The sequence below is a fragment of the Sphaerodactylus townsendi genome, linkage group LG07, assembly GCF_021028975.2.
Source record: "Sphaerodactylus townsendi isolate TG3544 linkage group LG07, MPM_Stown_v2.3, whole genome shotgun sequence".
Taxonomy (NCBI): Eukaryota; Metazoa; Chordata; class Lepidosauria; order Squamata; family Sphaerodactylidae; genus Sphaerodactylus; species Sphaerodactylus townsendi.
Window position 1 is genome coordinate 35,843,648 of NC_059431.1, and position 23,323 is coordinate 35,866,970.

Consider the following 23,323-nt stretch of genomic DNA (forward strand, 5'->3'; position numbering starts at 1 on the left):
AGCATATCCTACCTTTGTTTTAATGATAGTCAATGGGTGGGGGTGCTAATGTTTGGAAGCAGTAGATTTGCTGACTGGGTTAGGCATTCCTCTCATAATTACCTTCGCTGCTCAGATGCTAGTTTTATATTCTTGCAAAAATTACAATTGCTGGAGAATAGAGCATTTAACTTTGAAACTGATATAGGATTCACTTCTAATTTCCAATATTTTATGAGACTTCTCTGGGTTAAGCTTACTTTAAACATGACTTTCTGTGATTTCACATTAATTAATGCTTGCATATTTGAAATCTGAATATTTAAAAATAGACTGATGTTTTATTCATTCTGTTAACTGGCTTGCTTGACTAAAATCAGAATAAAGAACTGTAATGATCCCGTTTCTGATATTCCAGATCATTTTGTCTCAGCCATAATATAAATTTAAATTATATTGATAAATTTAAGGGACTGCATCTGAATGCTTCTACTCCTAGACTGTGTAATCCTTAGTGGACCAGTTTGCATTTCTATTATAAAAGCCACCCTAGATACAATAATCCAACCAAATTGAAGTATTTAACAGTGCCATTGTCTTAAAGACACTTTCCTGGGACTAAGCCCCATTAGGATTCTGATTAGGATTAGGATTCTGAATAGGATGGCTCTCTAAGGTTCATTAATTTAAGTGAGAAAATTTGCTTAAACATGTTCAACTGTCCTATGGAAACTGCTCTGACTTCTATATTTGGCGCTGTCAGGCTGGTTATGAGAAATTCTCATTCTCTAACATGTGCAAAATACTTATGTTTGGATATAGTAGAGTCTGAATTTATTCATGATTTGGCCAGATATATTAGGGAGTTTGGAGACCATGGGTTGTAGAACCACTGGGATTTGTGGTGAATGACAAAATGTGGCTCCCTGAGTAGAACTACCACACAAACACTTGGTGTTAATTCTCTTTCTCACACACACGTGCGCATGCACACATATTCTTATGTATGAGAACTTGTATTATTTAGGCAAAATGTCACTGAGTACTAAAACGTCCAGTAAGCTCAGATTTTTTTCTGTGATAGTGAGTATTATTAAACAATCATTTGGTGCCAGTGCAGCATGACTGTGGGAGTATTGAGCTGTGATGCCCTAGTGCAGTTGCACTAGGATAGTTATTTTATGTATGTATGTATGTATGTATGTATGTATGTATGTATGTATGTATGTATGTATGTATTTATTTATAAACCGCCCTATCCCCTGGGGGCTCTGGGCGGTGTACAACATTCACATATACAATTGATTAAATCGATAACAACAATATAATTGCTTCCTCATATTACAATATATTGCTTCCTCATATTAAATACTAATTTGATGTTGGGAAGTGTTAGTAATCACTGTCTTATTCTTAATACCTTTAAAAAAATACAATTATTTGGAATGCAATTCATACATATGTGGCATAGCTCTGGTATGATATGAACCAGCACCAGTAATTGACCCTAAAATGTTATGCACACCTGTGATCTGGGAAATCACATGGCCTTGCAACTCTTTAACCTCTGCTGAGACTGTGGTGACTGGTCAAAGCAGTCATGACAGTTGCTGGCTGGGAAACTGAAGTCTGGGGTTCCAGCTGGCTATAATCTGTAAAGGCATCTTTCAGAATCAATTAATTGGTGACAGAAGGCAAGCATGGTGGTGATACAACAGCTTCTTAACCAAGGTCTGACAAAATTGAAGCACAGGTTTCCTCTGTTATAGAAGTTTTTACTGGATTTAGGTGAGAACACCAACTGTCCTTTTCATTTAAAGAACAATTTGGATCATGGATTTGGATCATGCTGGGCTTATTTATTCAAGGTTTTTGAACATAGTTTTAAAAATGTGTCACCTTTTTGTGTATATTTAATAATATATGGGAGCTTGTGATTTCAAAACCACTTCAAGAGCTCACATCGGCTGATGAATATGGAACAAGATTATAAATTAATAATCAAACCAAGGCTTGACTCAAGTCAGTTTAGCAAAGATGATAATAAAATGAAAGACTGTCAAATTTACTCTAATGGACCAAGACTTCCAACCTGTCACAGGGCAAGGTGTTTTGGATTACTTCTACCAAGTATCCACAGACGCAAGCCTCTCGGGTTGGGGACCCTGGACAATCTCCACCTACTGGGGACGTGGTCGCCCTCGGAATCCCAGTTGCCCATCAGTGTCCTAGAATTGAGAGTGTTTGGCATTACAAGGCTTCATAACACCTCTTCAAAAGACCCATGTTTGGGTGAGAACAGACAACGTAGCAGCCAAGGCCTACCTGAATCACCAAGAGGGCTCCAGGTCTCAGGCTCTCCAGAAAGAGGTGACCATCATCCTTCAGTGGGCAGAGACCCACCTTATATCCCTCAGAGCTGATCGCATCAGGGGTATCCTCAACTCACAAGCAGACTGGCTGAGTCATCAGACCATTCACCCAGGGGAGTGGACCCTGAAGATGGAGGTGTTCTACTGGATCTCGAGGTCCTTGGGTCAACCGATGCTGGACCTCTTTGCATCCAATCGAAACAACAAAACACCCAGGTTCTACTCTCATGTCAATCATCCGCTGGCAGACGCGACAGATGCCTTGTCCTCTACTTGGCCTCGGGTCTTCTTTATGCCTTCCTGCCATTTCCATTGATACCCAGACTGCTTCGCAAGATCCGGGAACAAAAAGCAGAGGTCATACTTCTGGCGCCTGGGTGGCCTTGTCACCCATGGTTCGCGAACATCCTAACTCTGTCAGTCTACAAACCCCTTCGACTTCCTCAGGTCAAAGACTTACTATCACAGGGTCCAGTTCTACATCTGGATCCCGATCGTTTGCTCTTAACTGCTTGGAAATTGAGCGGAAATCTTTAAGGTCTCAGGTCTAAGGGTTACAATATGGAGGTTATCGTCACCATCATGGTGGCTAGGAGACCCTCTACAAGGAGAATCTATAACACCACCTGGAAGGCCTCCATAATGTGGTGTTGGAGAAAGGAGGAATCCCACACTACCAGAGCTACCAGATGTTCTGGGATTCCTCCAGGAGGGAGTCAAGGATGTTCTGAGTTTGAATACTCTTACAGGTGGCAGCTATCACTTCAGTCATTCCTGATTTGGATGGCCATCATCTGTCCGCACATCTTCATATCAGACAATTCTTGAGGGGTGCTAGTTTCCAGGCAGGCCCTATCAAGCTGCACATGGTCCTCCACACTCTGACAGGTCCTCCATTTGAACCTATTGCGTCATACTCCTTGAAATCTTCCTAGTGCCGATCACCTCAGCCAGGAGGGTATCAAAACTGGCGGCTCTCTCAGCAAAGCTATCCCTGTGCGTTTTTCATAAGAACAAGGTGGTGCTGTGCACAGACCCCCACACTCATCCCAAACTCAGCTTTCCGCAGACAACAGATTTTCCTACTGACCTTTTGTTCCCAGCCAAAACATCCCAAGGAGTTTTGCTGGCATAAGCTGGATATTAGGAGAGCTCTTAAAGCTTTCCTCACCGGACTCAGGAATTCCCTGTTAATTTCAGTGGTCAATTATAACAGGGGTATGAAATTATCTTCCTAGACTATGAGCAAATGCCTTCAGGAATGCATTGAAGAAGCTTACAGGACTCAGAGGCTTCAAATACCAACTGGTATCACTGCATACTCTGCGCAAGATATCAACCAATGCGGCGTTCAATAGCAGAGTGTTGGTGGATAAAATCTGTAGGGCGGCGACTTGGTCATTTATCTCTATGTTTGTGTGCCACTACTGGTTAAATATAGTCAGTTCCTCAGATGCCACCTTTGGACGAAGAGTACTAGAACATATTCAGGGAGATTACTTTGATCCCACCCTGTAGAAATTACACTGCTATAGAAGGTCACCCAGATGTCCTGGAACTCAATTGAGAAAGAACATTGGTCTTACCCGTGAAGGGTCATTCTCCTGGAGGCGACCTCGGGCATCCTGATTAGGTGATTTTCCAATCCATACTCAGGGAAGCAGAACTAATTAAATGTCACTTCCTGTGTGGGATTGGGATCCCTTTCTGCTCCAGTTCGTTTCCTGCCTGAGCAGGGAGTGCAGGGCTTGGCATTAGCTCCAAGCTATTTCTTCTATTTTCTTCCAAATTCTTCTTATTACTTCCAATTCCTTCTTCAACTTCTCTATGCCTTTCCTCCTATTCCCATAATTCCAAAACTCCTGAGAAAGGTATGGAAAGAGAAGGCGGAGATCATCCTAGTGGCACCATGGTGGCCCAGACGGCCATGGTTTTCCTCCATTCTACAGATATCAACCACCTTCCCTCTTCGTCTGCCCACTCCGGTAGACATGCTGTCCCAAGGGCCAATATACCATCCAGACCCTCAATGGTTCTGTCTAACCGCCTGGAAATTGAGCGCGAAACACTAGCCAGAAAAGGATATTCCAGGAAAGTCGCAGAAACCATCATGGCGTCACGAAGACCCTCTACCATCCGTATATATAACTCCTCCTGGAAGTCTTTCGTACAGTGGTCTAATAACAACGACACCGACCCCATGCGTCCCAAAACACCTCAGATTCTACAATTTCTGCAGGACGGATTCGATAGGGGTCTGAGGAGCTCTACCCTAAGACATGAGTTGGCAGCGCTAACTACTGTATGGCCACGCATCCAAGGATGGCCAGCCACAAAACATCCAGACATCCTCTGCTTCCTAAAAGGGGTCAAACAGAAACAAGCTCCCGTGGTCCACAGGTTCCCCTCATGGAGGTTAAACATGGTACTGAACGCCCTCACAAAATCTCCCTTCGAACCTATACAGTCCATCGACCTCAAGTGGCTTCGCATGAAGCTTCTACTTCTAATTGCTCTGACTTCGGCCAGAAGAGTCTCGGAGTTACGTGCTCTGTCAGTGAACTCCCAATTATGCATCTTTCACAAAGACAGAGTGGTGATGCGATTGGATCCCACGTTCATCCCCAAGGTCGGTTCCTTATTCCACCTCAAACAGGAAATAGTACTGCCTACATTCTTCCCATCGCCATCCCATCCAAAAGAACTCCTCTGGCATAAACTCGACGTCCGAAGGGCTCTGAAGGCTTTCATTATTAGAACCGAAACCTTTAGAAATACAGAAAGCCTCTTCATCAACATCTCCATGCCCAACCAAGGTGGTATCATGTCCAAAGCAGCCATCAGTTCCTCCATCCGGCTGTGCATCATTGAAGCGTACAAGGCAATCAAAACTTCCGGTCCCTCCGGAAATCACGGCCCATTCTACCAGAAGTGCAGCCACCAACGTGGCCCTCAGACGACAAATACCTGTAGAAGATATATGCAAGGCAGTCACCTGGTCTTCCTCAACCTCCTTCACGGAACACTACAAACTGCACACCATAGCGGCCAATGAGGTTGTCTTCGGGCACCGTGTTCTAGAGCACATTTTTGGGGAATAGAATACCCACCCAACAAGGGACACTGCTCGGGGAGGTCCCAATCAGGATGCCCGAGGTCGCCTCCAGGAGAACGGTCCATTGGTAGACTTACCCTGAAGGGGCCTTCTCCTGGACGGCGACGAGGGCATCCTGGCCCCCCCTTGAGCTTCCATCTTCAGACACATAGTGTATACACTTAAACTTATCCTACAAAAGTTCCACTTTCTTGGAATTCACAGTTCTCACTCGAACCTGATTGTTCTTCAAATACTGTTTAATGTTAATTCTTCGTTGTGTTGCTTCCTGTTGTTACCTGCAGTTACCGTTTTTTGTTCTTGTTCTTACTGCTGTGTTAGTCAAATACTGGAGCAGAAAGGGATCCCAATCCCACACAGGAAGTGACATTTAATTAGTCCTGCCTCCCTGAGTATGGATTGGGAAATCACCCAATCAGGATGCCCTCATCGCCGTCCAGGAGAAGGCCCCTTCAGGGTAAGTCTACCAATGGACCGTTCTCCATTGAGTAGAAAGGACATCTGCCCTCCCAAGTGGTGATATTTTTTCTTCTCCTAAGACAAGGCAGTTCTGCAATTATTATGTTTAATAAGATTTCTTATTTGTTGGAGATTGTTGTCTCCATGCATGTCTTTATAAATATATAACTCTCCTTGGCATGTCTTTCCTTGTCGCCTTTGTATTGTTTATCTGCTAGACAGGGATGATATCCATAAAGTTGGGAGAGTGGTTTTTCATATGCTGACCGGAGTCTCCGAACTGGAAGAGAGTGGGCTGTCTCCAGCTATCCCAGGAAACTGAAATCTGTTTTAGATTCCTTCCTCCCTGATTGGATGCTACATAGAACCCAAATGCCCTTTCCATTCAATGGAGAATGACCCTTCACGCGTAAGACGAATGTTCTTTCCTCTTGATTAACCACGTCATCACTGTTCATTAGGGTAAGATCTAAAATAACTGATCCCCCTATTGTTTCTTTCACCTTCTGGACTATGAAATAAGTGAGGAATTTGTTGAACCTTATAGTAAATATCAGGATAATTGAAATTTCCCACTACTACTATATCTTTCCTTTCGGAATATTTGGTCATCTGTTCCAAGAAGGCATTATCCAACTCTTCAATCTGGCTTGGGGGTCTGTACTAGACCCCCCTGCAATGAGATCACTATCGTTTCTCTCCCCCTGAATTTTTACCCAGATGTTCTCAACCTGGCTTTCAGGATTTAAGTCATGAACCTGCTCACAGGTGTAATCATCTCTGATATATCATGCTATTCCTTTTCCTTTCCTAATTGATCTGTTTCTCCTAAATAGGTTATACCCCTGAGTATTACATTCCAATCATGACACTCATCCTACCAGGTTTCAGTGATGCCTATTATGTCGTATGTGCATTTTCATGTTAAGAGTTCAAGTTCATCCTGGCTTCCCCACATAACTCAGTTTAAAGCTCTCCTGATCAGGTTTGTGAGCCTCCTAGCTGATTACCACTCTTGTCCAGAAAGTATACCACAGCATTCCCACTACCATTGAGGACTTCCTTGCACATGGCACATAATTTTGCATCTGAGGCATGAAGAACTGCTTCATGGGAGGAGCATGGCTTACTGGTAGAACATCTGCTTGTTATGCAGAAGATCTCAGGTTCTGTATCTGGTAGCTCTACTTAAAAGGTTCAGGTAATAGATGATTTGAAAGACCTAACCTGGAAACCTTTTGAGAGCCACTACCAATCTGAGTAGACTGTACTGACCCTGAAAGACTAATGGTCTGATTCAGTATAAAGCAGCTTCCTGTGTTCATGTGTACTGGATACAAATCCAAGAAAAATATGGAGTTGGTAGGAAACAGTTTTGGCTGTCATTCTTTCCTGAGTAGCCAGCCTCATCAGAGAATTCAGGTTGTGGGCCTAAGTGACCAGAAAGAGCTGACCTCCATCAGGGGAAGGATCCCTCCTTTTCTCCAGGTCTCAAGGCCTCCTAATAATCATTACCCCTGTCATTGTCTTCTACCAGCGGATGAAGACTTTTTTGTTTTATTTGTCATACCTCCAGTAACCTCTTATTGGCTTTCTTCTTTGATGCATGTGTATTTGTATGTTTATATGTTTTACTGGATTGTTAAATTAATTGGTTGTGGTGGGTTTTCCGGGCTGTGTGGGCGTGGTCTGGTGGATCTTGTTCCTAATGTTTCACCTGCCTCTGTGGCTGGCATCTTCAGAGGTGTATCACAGGGGGAAGACTGTTACACACTGTGTCCAGCGAGAAGGGAATGTTTTAGTGGGGTATAAATTGTCATGTCCCCAGGTAAGGAACCAATCAGTAAGTGTTTGGGTGGAACTTGCTATGCAAAGGTGTTGTTGATAGTATAGTATTGCAGGTGGGGTTTTTCAGTCCAGGGAGTAATTCACATTTGCATTCCCAGCAGCAGCAGCAGTACTGGTGAATGCAAATCCTGTATTTGGGTGGAGTCCATTGTCCATGAACTTAGCATGCCCTTGGGCTTTGGTTCTGGTATTTTTAAGTACTGGTAGCCAAGCTTTGTTAATTCTCAGAGTCTCTTCTTTCTTGTTGAAGTTGTCTTGGTGTTTGTGAATTTCAATGGCCTCCCTGTGCAGTCTGACCTGGTAACCTTCTGAATTGTCCAGAATTTCAGTGTTTTCAAATAAAATGTTACATTCAGTTTTGTTTAAGACATGTTCTGCAACTTCAGATTTTTCAGGATTGTTAAACTGACAGTGTCTTTTGTGCTTCTTAATATGAGTTTGAATGCTGCATTTTGTGGTTCCTATGTAGACCTTTCCACAGCTGCAGGATATGTGATAGTCAGGCCACCATGTTGGCCGCCATGGATTGGGCAACCAATGTGAGCGCATCGAACATGGCATCAGCTAAGAATGAGTTGGCCAAGAGTACCCTTGTTACACCCTCTCTGATCCCTTGCGCCTCTGGTGGAATCATCTTAAGGATCCTTTTCAGCCATAGCATGGTTGCTCTGGCCACTGTGGATGATGATGCGAGTGCCTTAAGGTTGCGGCTAACCAGTCATGTGACTTGTGCAGGACCAAATCAGACCTTCTATCCAGAGGGTCTTTAATATTTGGCAGAGTGCAGTGTAGTTACAGGGGAATCAACTGGTGGTATCTGCAGCATGCTATGGACATATTGTGGCACTACAGAAAGCTTTTTAAAGGAAGGAGGCAGAGACTTGTTGGCAGTGGGGTTAAACCATTCTCTTCTAATTCTTTTTTCAAAACACTCTGGTAGGGGGAAAAACCATTTCGTTTGTCCTCCTGAGGGAAGTAGTCTGCCTTCCCTTTAGGACATCCCTTAATGGGCTTGTTGGAAGCAGATGAGAACAGAATGAAAGGGACTTCTGTATCTTCCGTATCTTGCAAATCTAGTGTTGTTATAGTTCTATTAATTAAGAGTTGTAAATTCTCCTGCTTGAAGAATCAGAAGGATCTGTGGGTGGATCCTCTGTGTCCGAGAAATGTTTCCCCTCAGCACTGTGCTCTGAGACACTATTCTCTTCATCCCCGGAGAATCTAAGGAGATCCTGTTGGGAATTGGTGGTGTCCCACCTATGAGGGCTGTGGGGAGATCTGGGGTGAAGAGGGCTGTTGGGGAGATCTGGAGTGGAGCCTAGGTGCATGAACTGGGGGTCCATGTTGGTCCCTGGCACTGTGGTACTGGTGGATCTCCTCATCATGGCCCTTCTGAACATGTCCACCGAGGCAGTGGGGGATGCATTTTGCCATGAGGAAGGGTTACTCGTGAGTAATTCTGCCATGGATGCTATTCCTGCGACTTGTCTTCCACCTCCTCCCCCTGAATTACAAAGATCTTTCTTTACTGGAGGTTTGAGGAATGCTCGTCTCTGGTTGTTGCTTGGCTGCCTGGCACTCCGCTGCTCTGGGGGAGTTTGTAGTGCCAGCTAGGGAGCCGCCGATTCCAGCCACGTCCTGGGGGGATGCCAAGCTCAGTTGCGGCAAGACACAGTGTTTCTTCTTGCTCTGAGCCACTGCACCGTTGCCGTCCCTTGCCATGGCTTTCTTTTTGTTCTGCCGAGTTTTCTTTGCCTGCTCAGGGGAGACTGGGGGTTTCCCAAGTGAATGGTGAGGAGGGAGGAGTGTGAAGTGTGCTCCAGTCACTTCAGCAGATGAATGGGCAAAGTTCTCCCTAGGAGGGGAGAATGACCTGGCCTCCATCTAAAATGGCTGATGCTGAAAAAAGGCGGGAAGTTCCTCAGAGAGAAGCCAGAGCAACCTCGTCTGTTTGATCTTCTATAGAGTTGAAGAATCCAAAAGACAAGGAATGGAGAGGACAGGTTGAAGACAAAACACAGAACACTCACACAAGACACAGAAAAGTCAGAATAAGCTGAATAGTCAGATCCTATAGGAGCCTGGTAAAAAAGCTGCTCTCCCTGCTGAGGCAGAAACAATACTGGAGAGAAAATGGCATTACAGACTCCTACAGGAAGTGATGTTTTCAGTTTCCTGCTTCCTTGCAAATGGGTAGAGGAACATCCAGACAAGATGTCCTCCACCTCCATGAGAATGTCCCTTTCTCTCCCTTTTTCGTCTTCTGGTCAGATATTATTTACTGATACTACAATCATTGCTCCTCGGAGTTCCAAAACTGAGAAAAGGAGGGGTGACTTTCATTGGAAACAAGAAGCTGAAGTTTAGATCCTGTCTCTCTGGGTATGTGGTGGGAATCACCCAAATGAAGATGTCCTCCTCGCTCAGAGAAGGGCCCTTCATAATGAGTGTCCGAACGTCATTTTTATTTTACTGTTAAACTGTTATTTATGCTTTTTGAAAGCTGTTTTATTGCATTGACGTTCGCCAACTTATGGGGCCCCACTTGAATAGAAAGACACCATATAAATGTCTTAAATAAAAAAATAGATTATGACAGTGTTGCCTGCTAGATGTTTTGAATACAAATCCAGATAACACTTGTTCTACTCTTTGTGTGTGTGTGTGTGTGTGTGTGTGAGAGAGAGAGAGAGAGAGAGAGAGACTTCAGCTAGTGAGACGTTAGCTAGGATCCAAAGACCCATGAAATTAGTTCCTTTACTCTGAGTGGACTCTCATAGTTTTCTCAAGTATCATTTCAAACTGAGAGTATTTAATAAGCCGAGCCTATATATTACAGTCTGCTTTTGAAAGTCTGGAATTCAATTGGGCGAGTCTTAAATATGAACCTAAGTAGATCTCTGCATTTCACCAATATATAGCTACACTTTAAATGTTTAATTAAATAGTACATTTTGAAAATTGAAGTGTGTGGCTGAAGTCATTTACAGATGGTGCCGTTGTATGTTGATTGTGCAACTTTAGTTAGGAATTCTTATATTGGATTATAATAGAACATGTATTTTACTGTTTTATATGCAGATTGGCAAAAGAAAAGGTTATGTATGAAAAAGAAGCAAAACAGCAAGAAGAAAAGATTGAGAAAATGAAAGCAGAAGCAGGAGATGACTATGCAATCAAAAAGCAGGTAAAGAATACCATGGTTCTCAACTATTGATTTATGTTTAAGGTTTTAGGCAGAGTTCTTCAAACTATGGCCCTCCAGATGTCCACGGACTACAATTCCCATCTGCCCCTGCCAGCATGGCCAAGTGGTAGGGCTCATGGGAATTGTAGTCTATGAACATCTGGAGGGCCATAGTTTGAAGACCCCTGGTTTTAGGTATTGTAATTGTGTAATTTCAGGGTAAACCCTGTGCTTCAAATTCATCATCTGCTTCCTCATATTGAAAGCTCTGTCAGATATAAAAGAAAATGTATACAGTAGTTTGTTCATTACTTATAACATTTTTGTATATATTATGTGTTTCAACATATGGAGAAAAGATACATAGTACTACTTAGAAATCTTAGAACTGAACTTGAGGGCAAGGCAGAGAGGTAAGCTTTCTCACTCAAGTTTGCCAACAAACTATACTCTTGTCTCATCAAAAGGAAAAACCAAAAATAATTTACCACATGCTGGACTGTCTTTGTTTTAGAATGCTCAGTTTGTGTTCTAGTGCCTACCTAGGTCTAGTTACAATTTTGTTTTTTTTCCTTTTGGTGAGACAGAGTATAAAATGCACATTCCAAGTTTGGATGGGATAATTATTTATTATTATTTATTAGATTCACTATGCCACCACTCCCTTTTTGGGCTTTGCTGTGAAGCTGGGATTCTTTTCCCTGCTCTTGGCAGTAAAATACATCTGCATGTTACTGGGGATCATCTTTGTTAAAATGGTTGTAGCAGAAACATTGAGAAGTGGTCCTCAATATCATATACAGAGCCCAGCACTTGCCCTCCCAATTAAAGTGAACATTTTTTGCCTCTGATATATTATTCCCTTCATCACTGAGCTTTGAACTAAATAGGGAGGGAACTGTTTTATGGAAGAATCCAGAAGTCCTGTAACTGTGGTGTTCATGGAGGCTGAATATTTTGTCTCCTGAAGCCACTCACGGATGGATATCTGTAAATGTGACGCCTCTTGTTTTTACACCTTTAGAGCAGGTATGTAGGAGTATTGTGAGACTAATGCTTCCTGCCCTGAGACTCTGGCATTTCATTCCTTGCTCTCTCTCTTCCCCACCTTGCAGCTGTGATTCTTCCTGCTGACAGTTTTTCATAACACAGTTCAGTTTCAGATTCTGTTGTCATTAAAATATCTGTTCAACTTTCTATGTGTATTGCCGTGACTTGGGTAGCCCAGGCTAGCCTGATCTCATCCTCATCTCATCAGATCTCAAAAGCAAAGCAGGGGCAACTCTGGCAGGTATTTGGATAGGAGACCTGCAGGGAATATCAGGGTCACTACACAGAGGCAGGCAATGGCAAAGCAGCTCTGCAAGTCTTTTGCCTTGAAAACACCACCAGGGGGCACTGTAAGTCAGATTTGACTTGATACCAAAATAGTGCATTAAATTGCATAAACTTCTATAACTGTTAAAACTTTATTTACACTGAGAAGTATAGAAAGCATAATTTGTAATCAGACATGACATGGCAGTCCAAAAATGCTCGGAAATCAATCTGTTCCTGCCCCAGTTTTATGCAGTATATTAAAATGTTTAGGCTGTTTTATTTAAATAGGAAGTATTTTTACCTTTCTGAGACTGTGATTCTAAGTTCCTCTCCATTGAAGGTTACACTAAAATGGATGGTGCTTACTTCCACATACATTTGAGGCCATCTGTCTGTATTCATCACTGCTGAAGAAGTTGTCCTTCCTGAGTGTATTTATCAACATACAATTAAGGAATTCACAAGGGGTTGTGGGGACATTTCATTGTCCCTGTCTCATTATTTTCTCTTTCCCTTCTCTGAAAGTCCTCATGCCTTCTCCCCTTCTCCTGCTTTTTTCTTTGCCTTCCACCTACCACCCTATCTTTTATCTGTCTGACATCTGTAGCTATATTGTTAATTTCATTTATACCTATCTTTCTCCACAGTGGGGTCTCAAAGAAGTTTACATCATTCTTCTTTCCTCCATTTTATTTTCACAACCACCCTGTGAGGTAGATTAGGCTGTCAATGTGTAAGTGCCATGGAAGCTCACCGACTGACCTTGGGCCAGAGTGTGATTCAGACCTGGGTCATCCAGATCCTAGTCTGAAATTGACAACTGTACCACATTGGCTGCTGTTGAACAGTAGCAAGCAGCCAGTCTTAGGTGAATCTTGTAAGTTATGTAGAATCAAGTCTCTTCCTAAAATATTACTTGTAAACGTCACTGTTCAGATTGTCTGGTTTAATTGTAATATTACCCTTCTCGCCTCCTCCCAAAGTCAGTATTAATTAGCAGAAACAGTTGAAGGGACCTTGTATCCCTCCCAGAAAGAGACTTTTTATTTGCTACAGCTGCAGAATCATCTCTGTCCTAAAGCAATATTACAGAGTCACAACAAGGGGACATCCACTCCTGGGCACTTGAGAACAGCCCTTTTATTTTGGGGTTTTAAAAGTGTCTTATGATAAAGGGAAGCTGAAGTCTTGGAGAGTTTATTGAAAGCCCTGTTACGTATGAATAGTCTGTTAAGTATTGCAGTCAGTTCTCTTAAAATTGTCATGTGAGAATTTTAACCAAGGAAAATTTGTACTTCTGCGTTTGGAAAAATATTTTATGACTCTTGTATTAAACGCAAAGAGATACAAGTTAAAAGCACAACAATTTGATGTACTTGGTAGTGACTCCAAAATAAATAAATAAACAAATAAATGTAAAAATACGCAAGCCTGTTGATATAAGAACATTACTCTGGGATTCTATTTAAACCTTCTGTGTTTTTTCCTTCAACTAAATACCTCCTAGATATGAGAATAAAATTAACATATTGATGTATTAAGGATCCATCAATGTAGCATTGTTAAGTAAGAGCTTTTATCTCATTGGTGATGTGAAAGCTATGGATTTGTACTGTGTTGCCATCACCCTTAATTGGCATCTGATTCCCAATTAAAAATAAAATTGAACTAAAGGCAACTGAATAACTGCTCTCTCCACCTTATTGTAGGAGAGTGGTGCTTGCTGTATAAATTGGTATAGGGGCAGGGAAAAGGTGTAACATATGTCATACCTTTTAGGATTGCCTTCCTGTCCTGTTTTCATCTTTGGATATACTCATACATTTATTAAAACCAGTGTAGTAGGTAGTTTACATGTGGAAAAGGGTTTCAGAAAATTAATTTTCACTAAATTGAGGAGAGATAGTATATCGATGCTACCTGAGGATGGCTAAGTAATATATTGAGTTTGACAGTCCTACCCTGAAATCACACTGTGATGCCCTTTGCCCTCTTTCTCTCTCCTACGTATGACCAGGAGAACAACAAGAAAAGTTCTCTCATCCTTTATTGTCCTGATAACTTGCAAGTCATAAAATGCTTTTCCCTTAAATTAGCATGGGTTCACTGTGAAATAGTGTGAGAAACCTTGGTGTTGTACATAGTGAAGAATACTTTGAAGGATGAGAGTATAACGCTTTAAAAGTAAATTCAGTGCGGATGCTTCTGAGAACTTGAGTGGGCTGTGAATAGGGAACTTGTATTCAGTGGACAATGAAATTCACAAGAAGTTGAACATACTACCCTGTTGTCCATATGTCAGACATATTGGGGCATTCTCTTTTCATGGTTTGAGGTACATGAAATCATGTAGGCTGAACCCTGTTAATAGGATTTATGTAAATACAAGTATGTGAAATATTGAAATTCTCAGAACTGCTGTAAGAATTTTAATGCTAGAATTAGATTTGCTAATTGATTTTTATTTCTAACCATATTAGATACATTATAGAAGGGTCCATTGGATACTTACCGTGAAGGGCCTTTCTCATGGACAACTAGGAGGACTTTGCTAGGAGACAAAGTATGAGCTGTACGAGCTGGGAAGCCATCTTCTCCCCAGTAACCTTAACTGGCAAAGCAGTAACTGTACTTCAACAAGAGATATAAACAGGAAGCAGCAAAGCAAACATCGAAAGCGCAGACTCACATGAAACATAGTGAAAGAAAAATGAATATCTAACGATAACTAATAACTGTATTGGGAACTGATGTCCTCCTAGCCATCCATGAGAAAGGCCCTTCATGGTAAGTACCTAATGGACCCTTCTCATGGAGGAGGAGGACATCTTGTGTGGGACCTCCCCGAGCAGTGTCCTGAATATGGATGGGTACTCATCAGTCCCAATAATGTGTTCAAGAACTCTCCTCCCAAAAACAGTCTGGGCAGAAGAGAACGAGTGTATCCTATAGTGCCTAATGAAAGAGGAAATTGAAGACCAGGTGGCAGCCTTACAGATTTCTTCAACAGAGGCATGATTTTGGAATGCTGCATTAGTGGCTGCACTCTGCATTCTGATTGAATGTGCAGTGATACCATCCAGTACTGGAGTTGTAGAGGCTTTGTAAGCCTCAATTATGCACGCTTTGAGGGAGGAACTGATGGAGGCCTTTGACATTTGTCCTCCCAAATTTGGTTGAGAGACATTCACAAAGAGGCTGTTCGTTTTTCGAATGGGCTCTGTCCTGATGATGAAGGAGGTGATTGACTGCTTTCCAAGTTCTGGTGGCCTTGTCTGGTTGAGTGGACAACGTGGACAGAAGGAAGTGTCAGTGAGGGATTCTTGAGCATTCTATCATGTCTCCTATGGAAACCACCTCTGCCACCCAGCAGCCTACATGGCTGCCCTGCCAGGAGTGACGAAAGTGTAGGAGGCAACCACCTACTGGGATGGTTTGGTTGTCATTGTTTAGAGGGCCGTTTGGGACAGAAGGGCTTGCCAGATTTATCACCCTTGAAAGGATCCCTGTTGCCAAGATCCCTGGGGTTGCAAGATCCATGGGATAGCCATGAGGCCTGGGGTTGCCATGCAATACGGGCCCCCTTCCCGGGATGTTCTGAGGAGTACTCTATGGGAATGAGAAGTGTTCCTATTTGAGCCCTGGGGTTGGTCCTGTCGAATGAACTTTGGCATGGGCTTTTTATCTTTGGTCTCTATAAGGACTTGATCTAATTCTTTGCTGAAGAGGGCCCAGGAACAGCCCTTAATTGGCTTGGACTGGGTATGAGAAAAAGTGACCGAGGGGTCCTCTGCATCCTCGAGATCCTGAAGATGTAGAGCTGTAATAGTTGTTTTAAAATGAGGAACTGCAAGTCCTCCTGTTTGAACCCCCCCCCCCCCGCATAGATTGATCTGAGGGGTTCTGAATCTGAAAAGTAACCCCCCTCTTCCGTCTCCTCCAGCTCGCTGTGCCCTTCGTCTCCAGGGAAATGCAGGGGGTCCTGTTGGTGATGGGTGCTAGAGTGTTCCCTATGGGAACTGTGGGAGGCCTGGGTGACTATGAGAGTCCTGACTGTCAGGGACTTGGACCTGTAAATGGGCTCAGGGACATGGACCTGTGCTGTATTGGGCTCCCTGGCCAAACAGTACTTTTGAATTTCCTCCTGCATTACAGCCCTAAACCTGTTAATGAGGGCTTCATTGGAGCCATTGAGCTCGGGGGAAGTGTTACTTGTGAGTAACATGTCAGGTGAGGAGCAATCCACTATCTCCTCTCCTCCCCCTGGGGGCCCACAATCTTGCCTTGTCTCAGAAGGATGATGATCAGGATAATCCCTCGTTGTTTCGGGGGCCAGGCACTCCACTGCTCTTGGGAAGCTGATGGTGCCGGCAGGAAAGCAGCCGCTAGATGAAGCGTTCTGGGAAGGCACTCCATTGCAGCTGTGCCATCTGCAGGTCGAGCCGCTTGATTCTTACGCGGCTGCAACTGTTTGCTCTTCTCAGGGGGAGGCTTGGAGCTTCCCAAGCAAGGCTCTAAGGCTCGATCCTGAGCTGCCCTTGTTGCCTCAGCTGCGAAACGGGCAAAAATCTCCCTTTCAGGGGAGAAGGAGCCAGGCGGCCTGAAGAGAAAACGGTGGGCTGAAGAGGCAGGCTGAAAACGGCGGGGAAAAGGGAGCTGCGTGGCCTTGGGAGCCGGTGCACCTTAGTTTCCTCCAATTGCTCCAATAAGAAGCCAAAATGGGGCACAAAATACAGAGAGACACACTCACGGACAGACGGAAGGGATTAAAAAATCAGTTTCTGTAAGAGCCTGAAGAAACCATGCACTCCCTGCAGAGGCAGGAAATAAACTGGGGAGAAGATGGCTTCCCCGACTCATACAGGAAGTGACGTGAAAGCTTTTCCTGCCTCCTAGCAGAAGGGAAAGGAAGACCACAAAATGTCCTCCACCTCCATGAGAATTGGCTTGGGGGTGAAAATATTCCTTGAAATAATGTAAGACGGCTTTGTGCGCAATTACAAAATTGTCTTTTGTAGATGTATGCAAGATGTTCAAATGCAGTGGGGTGCCAGATCAGTAATTTTGCTCAAAGAGCATGGTGAGAATAATCTTTCTTCTAAAACGAAACCCAAGGATAAGTAATAACTTTTTATGCATGATAAGCATCAAAAAATATGAGCCTGCTGGTCTTTGCTTTTCATTTTTCTTTACCTTTGTCTTTTAGTCAGAACCTCCTGCAGTGAGCATACAATGTGATCAATAACTCAATAACTTTTTTCATGCAGTAATTATCTCTGTGTGGTATTATCTGAACACTGTTTTTATTTATTACCCAAAAGATGCAGGAGATATTTATATAACCAGCTGATCCCATTTGGGACGAAGCTGTTTGTGACAGCAGGGGAAATGGTTCCTATTAAAGAGTTTTTTAAACAAATATTTCTTAGAAAGCTTTTACCAGTTTTTGCTTTGGTTATAAAAATGTTCTGGAGTACTACATTTTTTTAATGAAATAAACTATGGTGCTCTGTGTACCAGTATGCACTTCAGAATGCTTTCATGTTATTAAACAGCCCATAGACAATAGTGCGGTTGTACTTTATCACTTTGAACTGTTCATGTAGTTCACAACTTTCTGTTTTGCAGACTGAGATCTTACAAGAATCTCGAATGATGATTCCAGATTGCCAGCGCAGATTAGAGACTGCTCATGCAGACCTTGTTCAGCTATTAGTAAGTACAGAAGAAATAATTTCAGTGGGCTATCAATCAAATTTAAAAATGGTTCTTTAATTAGCTGGTTTTAAAAACTGATTAAATGATGTTATGTGAGTCTATTTAATACCAAAATCCTTGATATGGGTGTTCTTTTGAAATACTGAAGTATGAATATTTAAATAAATAAAAGCTGGTACTTGTTCTTAAAAGGAAATACCATATTTATTATTTTTATTTTCCATTTTGGCAACATATCCAAACTCAAATAGTTCAAAATGAAATTTGTGCTGTTTATTTGGATTAAATAAAATGTCCTCCTCCAGTTAACCAGCTGAAGCATATTATAAAGCGTTAGTTCAAACTTATTTCCTGTATTGTATGTTTTTAATCAGTTTTTTTACTATTGTTGTACTGTTGTCTATGCCAATAAAAGCTTGCTGCTGCTGCTTCTGCTGTTAGTTGGTTGATTGAACAGGTAAACAGATTAAAAGTTGCAACTCCAAATTTCTGCTGTGTATCTGATAGAGATGGTGTAAGTAAACATGTAGATGTGGTCTAATACACACATAGGGCAAATGTAGACCTAGAGCCAAGCATGATATAAACATGATATAGACTGGTGGTGAGGTGGACATTCCATGTTTATGAAGAGAGGCTGAGTTTCATATTTCTACTTCACTGCAAAAATCTGTCAATTTAGCAGCTTTCTTTCCTTCATTTAAGTAAAGGTTTCTTTGTTTAAAAAAAAACTCAAGTAGCAGACCAAATTCAGTGCCAGTTTTCTGCTGTGGGATAGACAAGTTGCACCAAAAATTAAACAGGAGTTCTGTAGTACTTTAAAGATTAACAAGATTATTAAAGCTGAACCTTCTGTTGGCTGGAGCTCGCTTTGTCAACTTTATGAAATGAATTCAGGCAACAGAATATATATAAAAAACAGAGGGAAAAGAACTGTGAACAAGGCATCATTATAAGATAGCCATGAAATAGTCATTTGACACTGATAGTGATGATTGTCAGATGTAATTGGTGTGAGCAATTTAACCTAGTCTGTATTCCAAGTAACTGAACATCTATAGTGGCTAAGAAAGGAGTCAGTTTTGTTTATCTCCTGGTTAATAGACTCATACATTATAATGTGATGGGAAAACGGACCATTGGATACTAAGAGGAGGAGGAGGAGTTTGGATTTATATTCCCACTTTCTCTCCTGCAGGAGACTCAAAGGGGCTTACAATCTCCTTGCCCTTCCCCCCTCACAACAAACACCCTGTGAGGTAGGTGGGGCTGAGAGAGCTCCAAGAAGCTGTGACTAGCCCAAGGTCACCCAGCTGGCATGTGTGGGAGTGTACAGGCTAATATGAATTCCCCAGATAAGCCTCCACAGCTCAGGCGGCAGAGCTGGGAATCAAACCCGGTTCCTCCAGATTAGATACATGAGCTCCTAACCTCCTACGCCACTGCTGGAGGCCATCTTGGTGGGTGATTTCATACTCCATTCTCCGGAAGGCAGGAACTTCAATTTTTTTGAACTTCCTGTCTTCTCTGCAGACTTCATTTTGAGCCAGTATTCGTCTGACATAGCCACTAAAAAGAAGGAACCTTAACCAACAACCTTAACACAACCAGACAATGGTCTTAACTTATGAACATTGAATAAAGAGCTATTTGTATTGGACATGAGAAGAAATGAATTGGTCGTGAGAAGAAATGGAGCACCTCTGGACAACATGTCTGACAGGGAGGGCCAAGATTGCCTCCTGTCCCCCAGGAGAAGGACCCTTCCCAGTAAGTATCCAATTGCCCATTCTCCTGGAGGCGAAGACCATCTTGGTGAGACCTCTGATAGCAGTGTCCAACAAAAAAAGGGGAAACTAGACATGGTCCTCCAGAATGTGCGCCAGAACTCTCCTACCAAAAGCGGTTTGTGTGGCCGCCCAGCAGGGGCGTAACAAGGCAGCCCTGGGCAAACGGTAGCCCTGGGCAAAACCTGAGTTGGATCCCCCCCCCCCACATGGGCGGCCACTCCACCACGACCAAATTTATTTTTGCACCAGGACATTTGTGCCTGCAGGGGGTGCATTTTTAGACATATCAGCACCTAAATTTCAGCATATCATCAGGAGACTGTCCTTGTGCTACTCCCCAAGTTTGGTGAGGTTTGGTTCAAGGAGTCCAAAGTTATGGACTCCCAAAGGGGGTGCCCCATCCCCCATTGTTTCCAATGGGAGCTAATAGGAGATGGGGGTACAGTTTTGAGGGTCCATAACTTTGGCCCCCCTGAACCAAACTGCATCAAACTTGGGGGGTGCCATCATCTCCAGATGATACCCTGAAATTTTGGGGCCGATACATCCCAAAATGCACCCCCTGCAGGAACATCCTAGAAATTTGCCCAAGAATCTTTGTTCTGCATTGAGTTTTCTGCATTGCTGTCAATGGGGGTTGCAGGCTGTGGGGGGCACATTTCTGAAGGCACAGTCTCAAAACTTTCAGGGTCTCATCAGGAGACTGCCCTAATGATACCCCCAAATTTGGTGCAATTTGGTTCAGGGGGGCCAAAGTTATGGACCCTCAAATCTGTAGCCCCCAATCTCCTATTAGCTCCCATTGGAAACAATGGGGGATGGGGCACCCCCTTTGGGAGTCCATAACTTTGGACTCCCTGAACCAAACCTCACCAAACCTGGGTGATATCATCTGGATAGTCTCCTGATGATACGCTGAAATTTTGGTGCCGCTAGCCTAAACACTGCGCCCCCTGCAGGCCAAAAATGGAAAACCACTAAAATACCCAAAAATGAACCCAGCATTTTGATGCCCCCAAGGTAATGCCCTGGGCAGATGCCCACCTTGCCCAATGGGCATTACGCCAGTGCCGCCCAGGATTGGAGCTTGTACTGTTTTATGAAGGATGATAGTGAAAACCATATTGCAACTTTCCAAATGTCTTCCACTGAAGCCTTATTCCGCAGGGCTGCTTTGGAGGATGCACACCTAATTGAGTGTGCTGTGATCTCTGCAAGTATTGGCTAATTGATGGCTTTATGTGCCTCAATAATACAAGCTTTTAGGGTGAAGCTGATAGCTGCCACTGACATCTGGTGACCTAGTTTTGGAGGGGAGACATTTATGAAAAGGCTGTCTGATTGTCGGACCTCTTCCGTCCGAATGATGAACGCCTTGAGAGCTCTTCGGACATCAAGGTTCTGCCAAAACCGTTCTTTTGGATGATTAGGCTGTGGACAAAAGTTGGGAAGAACAGTTTCTTTTCTGATCTGGAAATCGGAACTGGCTTTACATTTAAATGTAGGATTGGTCGTTATCATGACCCTGTCCTTGTGAAAGGTGCAGAAATTTGAATTTACTGACAGTGCCTGAAGCTTGGAGACGTGTCTCACTAAAGTAATGGCTACCAAGAAGAGGACTTTTATCCGCAGCCATTTCAGATGGATCGTTTGGACTGGCTCGAAGTGGGATTTTGTAAGAGCCAACAAGACAGAATGCAGCCTCCAAGAGGGGAATCTGCACAGTAGGAGGTTGTGTCTGTCATACCCCTCTCAGGAATTGGCTCAATTGCCTGGCTTGCGGCAGCACACTCTGGGGTGCCCATCTGACGTTTCCCATGTACATGCTTCTTTGTTGCCTGAGGCTGTTTGTCCTGTCCGTGGTCGGCCAAGCGGCCTCCTGAATGGGCTCCATTGCTCCACCTACCTCACAGGGGAAGGGCAAGGAGATTGTAAGCCCCTTTGAGTCTCCTGCAGGAGAGAAAGGGGGGATATAAATCCAAACTCCTCGTCGTCGTCGTCGTCGTCGTCGTCTTCTTCTTCTTCTTCTTCTTCTTCTTCTTCTTCTTCTTCTTCTTCTTCTTCTTCTTCTTCTTCTTCTTCTTCTTCTTCATGTTATAAAAGCACAGTTGCTGTGATTACGAGTCCCATGAAAAATGTATTGTGTTGTGAAATAGTGTGCTGAATGATGTGAACACCAACTTTCTTCAGTATTGGTGTTCAGTATTCAGCATTGTTAGTGCTATAGAGCTACAAGAGCCAGGACAGCCAAAGCCTCCACCACTAGCCAGATGACTGCAAGAGCTGCTGGACACTTTGGCTTATCTCCTGGCCATACCACAGACTTTATAAGAATTGACAGCTGCTCTGGGTGATCTTAACCAAGTTTGGTTCTTTAAGGAGTTTTTTAAAAGACTGATAGAGGAAGGCTCCTTTTCTTTGTAGGTGCAAAATTGTAATTGTAATCTGCAAAATGCAGGGGGGAGGCACCACATTTTATTTACTTTTGCATTCAGAAGGAGTGGGGGAGGAGACAGAACCAGGTAGACAGAACCAATGTTCAGCATTCAACTACAAAGAAGCTCCAGGAAGAAGTGGCAGACTAATATAGAATTGTACTTAGATCTTTCTATGGAAAAGAGTATAGGTGTGTCTAAGAAGAGATTTTCAGTCCTTAACTTTTGTTTCAGTTTTGTTAAACTAGTTAATGTGCTGTGCTTTGTTCCATGTACTCTTTTAAGAAGAGAAATAGTAGACATAATCATGGATTCCATACCATCATTTATTTTGAATTGTTCATATACTATGGGCTGATTTTTAATATTGATTTATGTAGAGAAAAATATAAGTTCCTTTTAATGGATAAAAGTTAGTGGAGGCGGTTTCAAAAGCGTAAGGTTTCTGCAGTAGGTATAACACAATGCTGTTCTTCCCTCTCACCCCCAAGATTTCAGTCTTTACTTAATGTTTGCTTCCATGCTGTAATCTTAAAAGCAGTGGGTGGGTATATAGTATTCAAAGTAGTAAAAGTCTTGTTTTGTGTTCAATTTAATATGTTGGTTTTCTCTCATTTCAGGAAAATGAAAAAGAGTTGGAAGAATCTGAAGAATATAAAGATGCACGTTCTGTACTGGAGTCAGTAAAATTAGAAGCCTAAATTGATTTTTCACTTTGTATTTAAGCGTTGGTATTGGGTCCATTGCCACACTTTGCTAATGTTTGGCCACTGCTGTATTACTTCAAGTAGTATTGAGAATAATACCTTGCTAAAATGACCTGTTTCGCACTGGCAAATTATTTAGCCTTTCTCTTTCTTGAAGATTTGTTGAATAAATGATTTTATGTGATATGTGCTTGACTGTTTTCTGTATCGGTGTTACACCTTTACTTGACAAATTATCAGTGCTTACATCTTTGCTTTGAAGCTTGTTTGCTTGAATAGGAATCCTTTTGGTTTATTAAACTGTACAAGATGCATAATCCCAGAAACGCTATTTATATATGGCATAATTTGAGACATCAGGCTCATTGTGCATATGTATGCCTGGTTCCTATT

At 42.8% G+C, this 23,323-nt stretch overlaps 1 protein-coding gene across 1 annotated transcript in view; it reads left to right on the forward strand.

Annotated features, from left to right (window-relative positions):
* The window catches only part of TBCA (tubulin folding cofactor A), a 23,738-nt gene extending 624 nt beyond the window's left edge, over window positions 1-23,114 (forward strand). Inside the window, exons 2-4 of the mRNA XM_048504740.1 lie at window positions 10,855-10,960; window positions 17,909-17,995; window positions 22,844-23,114. Coding sequence (XP_048360697.1) covers window positions 10,874-10,960; window positions 17,909-17,995; window positions 22,844-22,924 — 255 coding nt within the window. The 5' untranslated portion in view covers window positions 10,855-10,873 and the 3' untranslated portion in view covers window positions 22,925-23,114. The remainder of the gene's footprint in view (window positions 1-10,854; window positions 10,961-17,908; window positions 17,996-22,843) is intronic.
* Window positions 23,115-23,323: the final 209 nt, after the last annotated feature.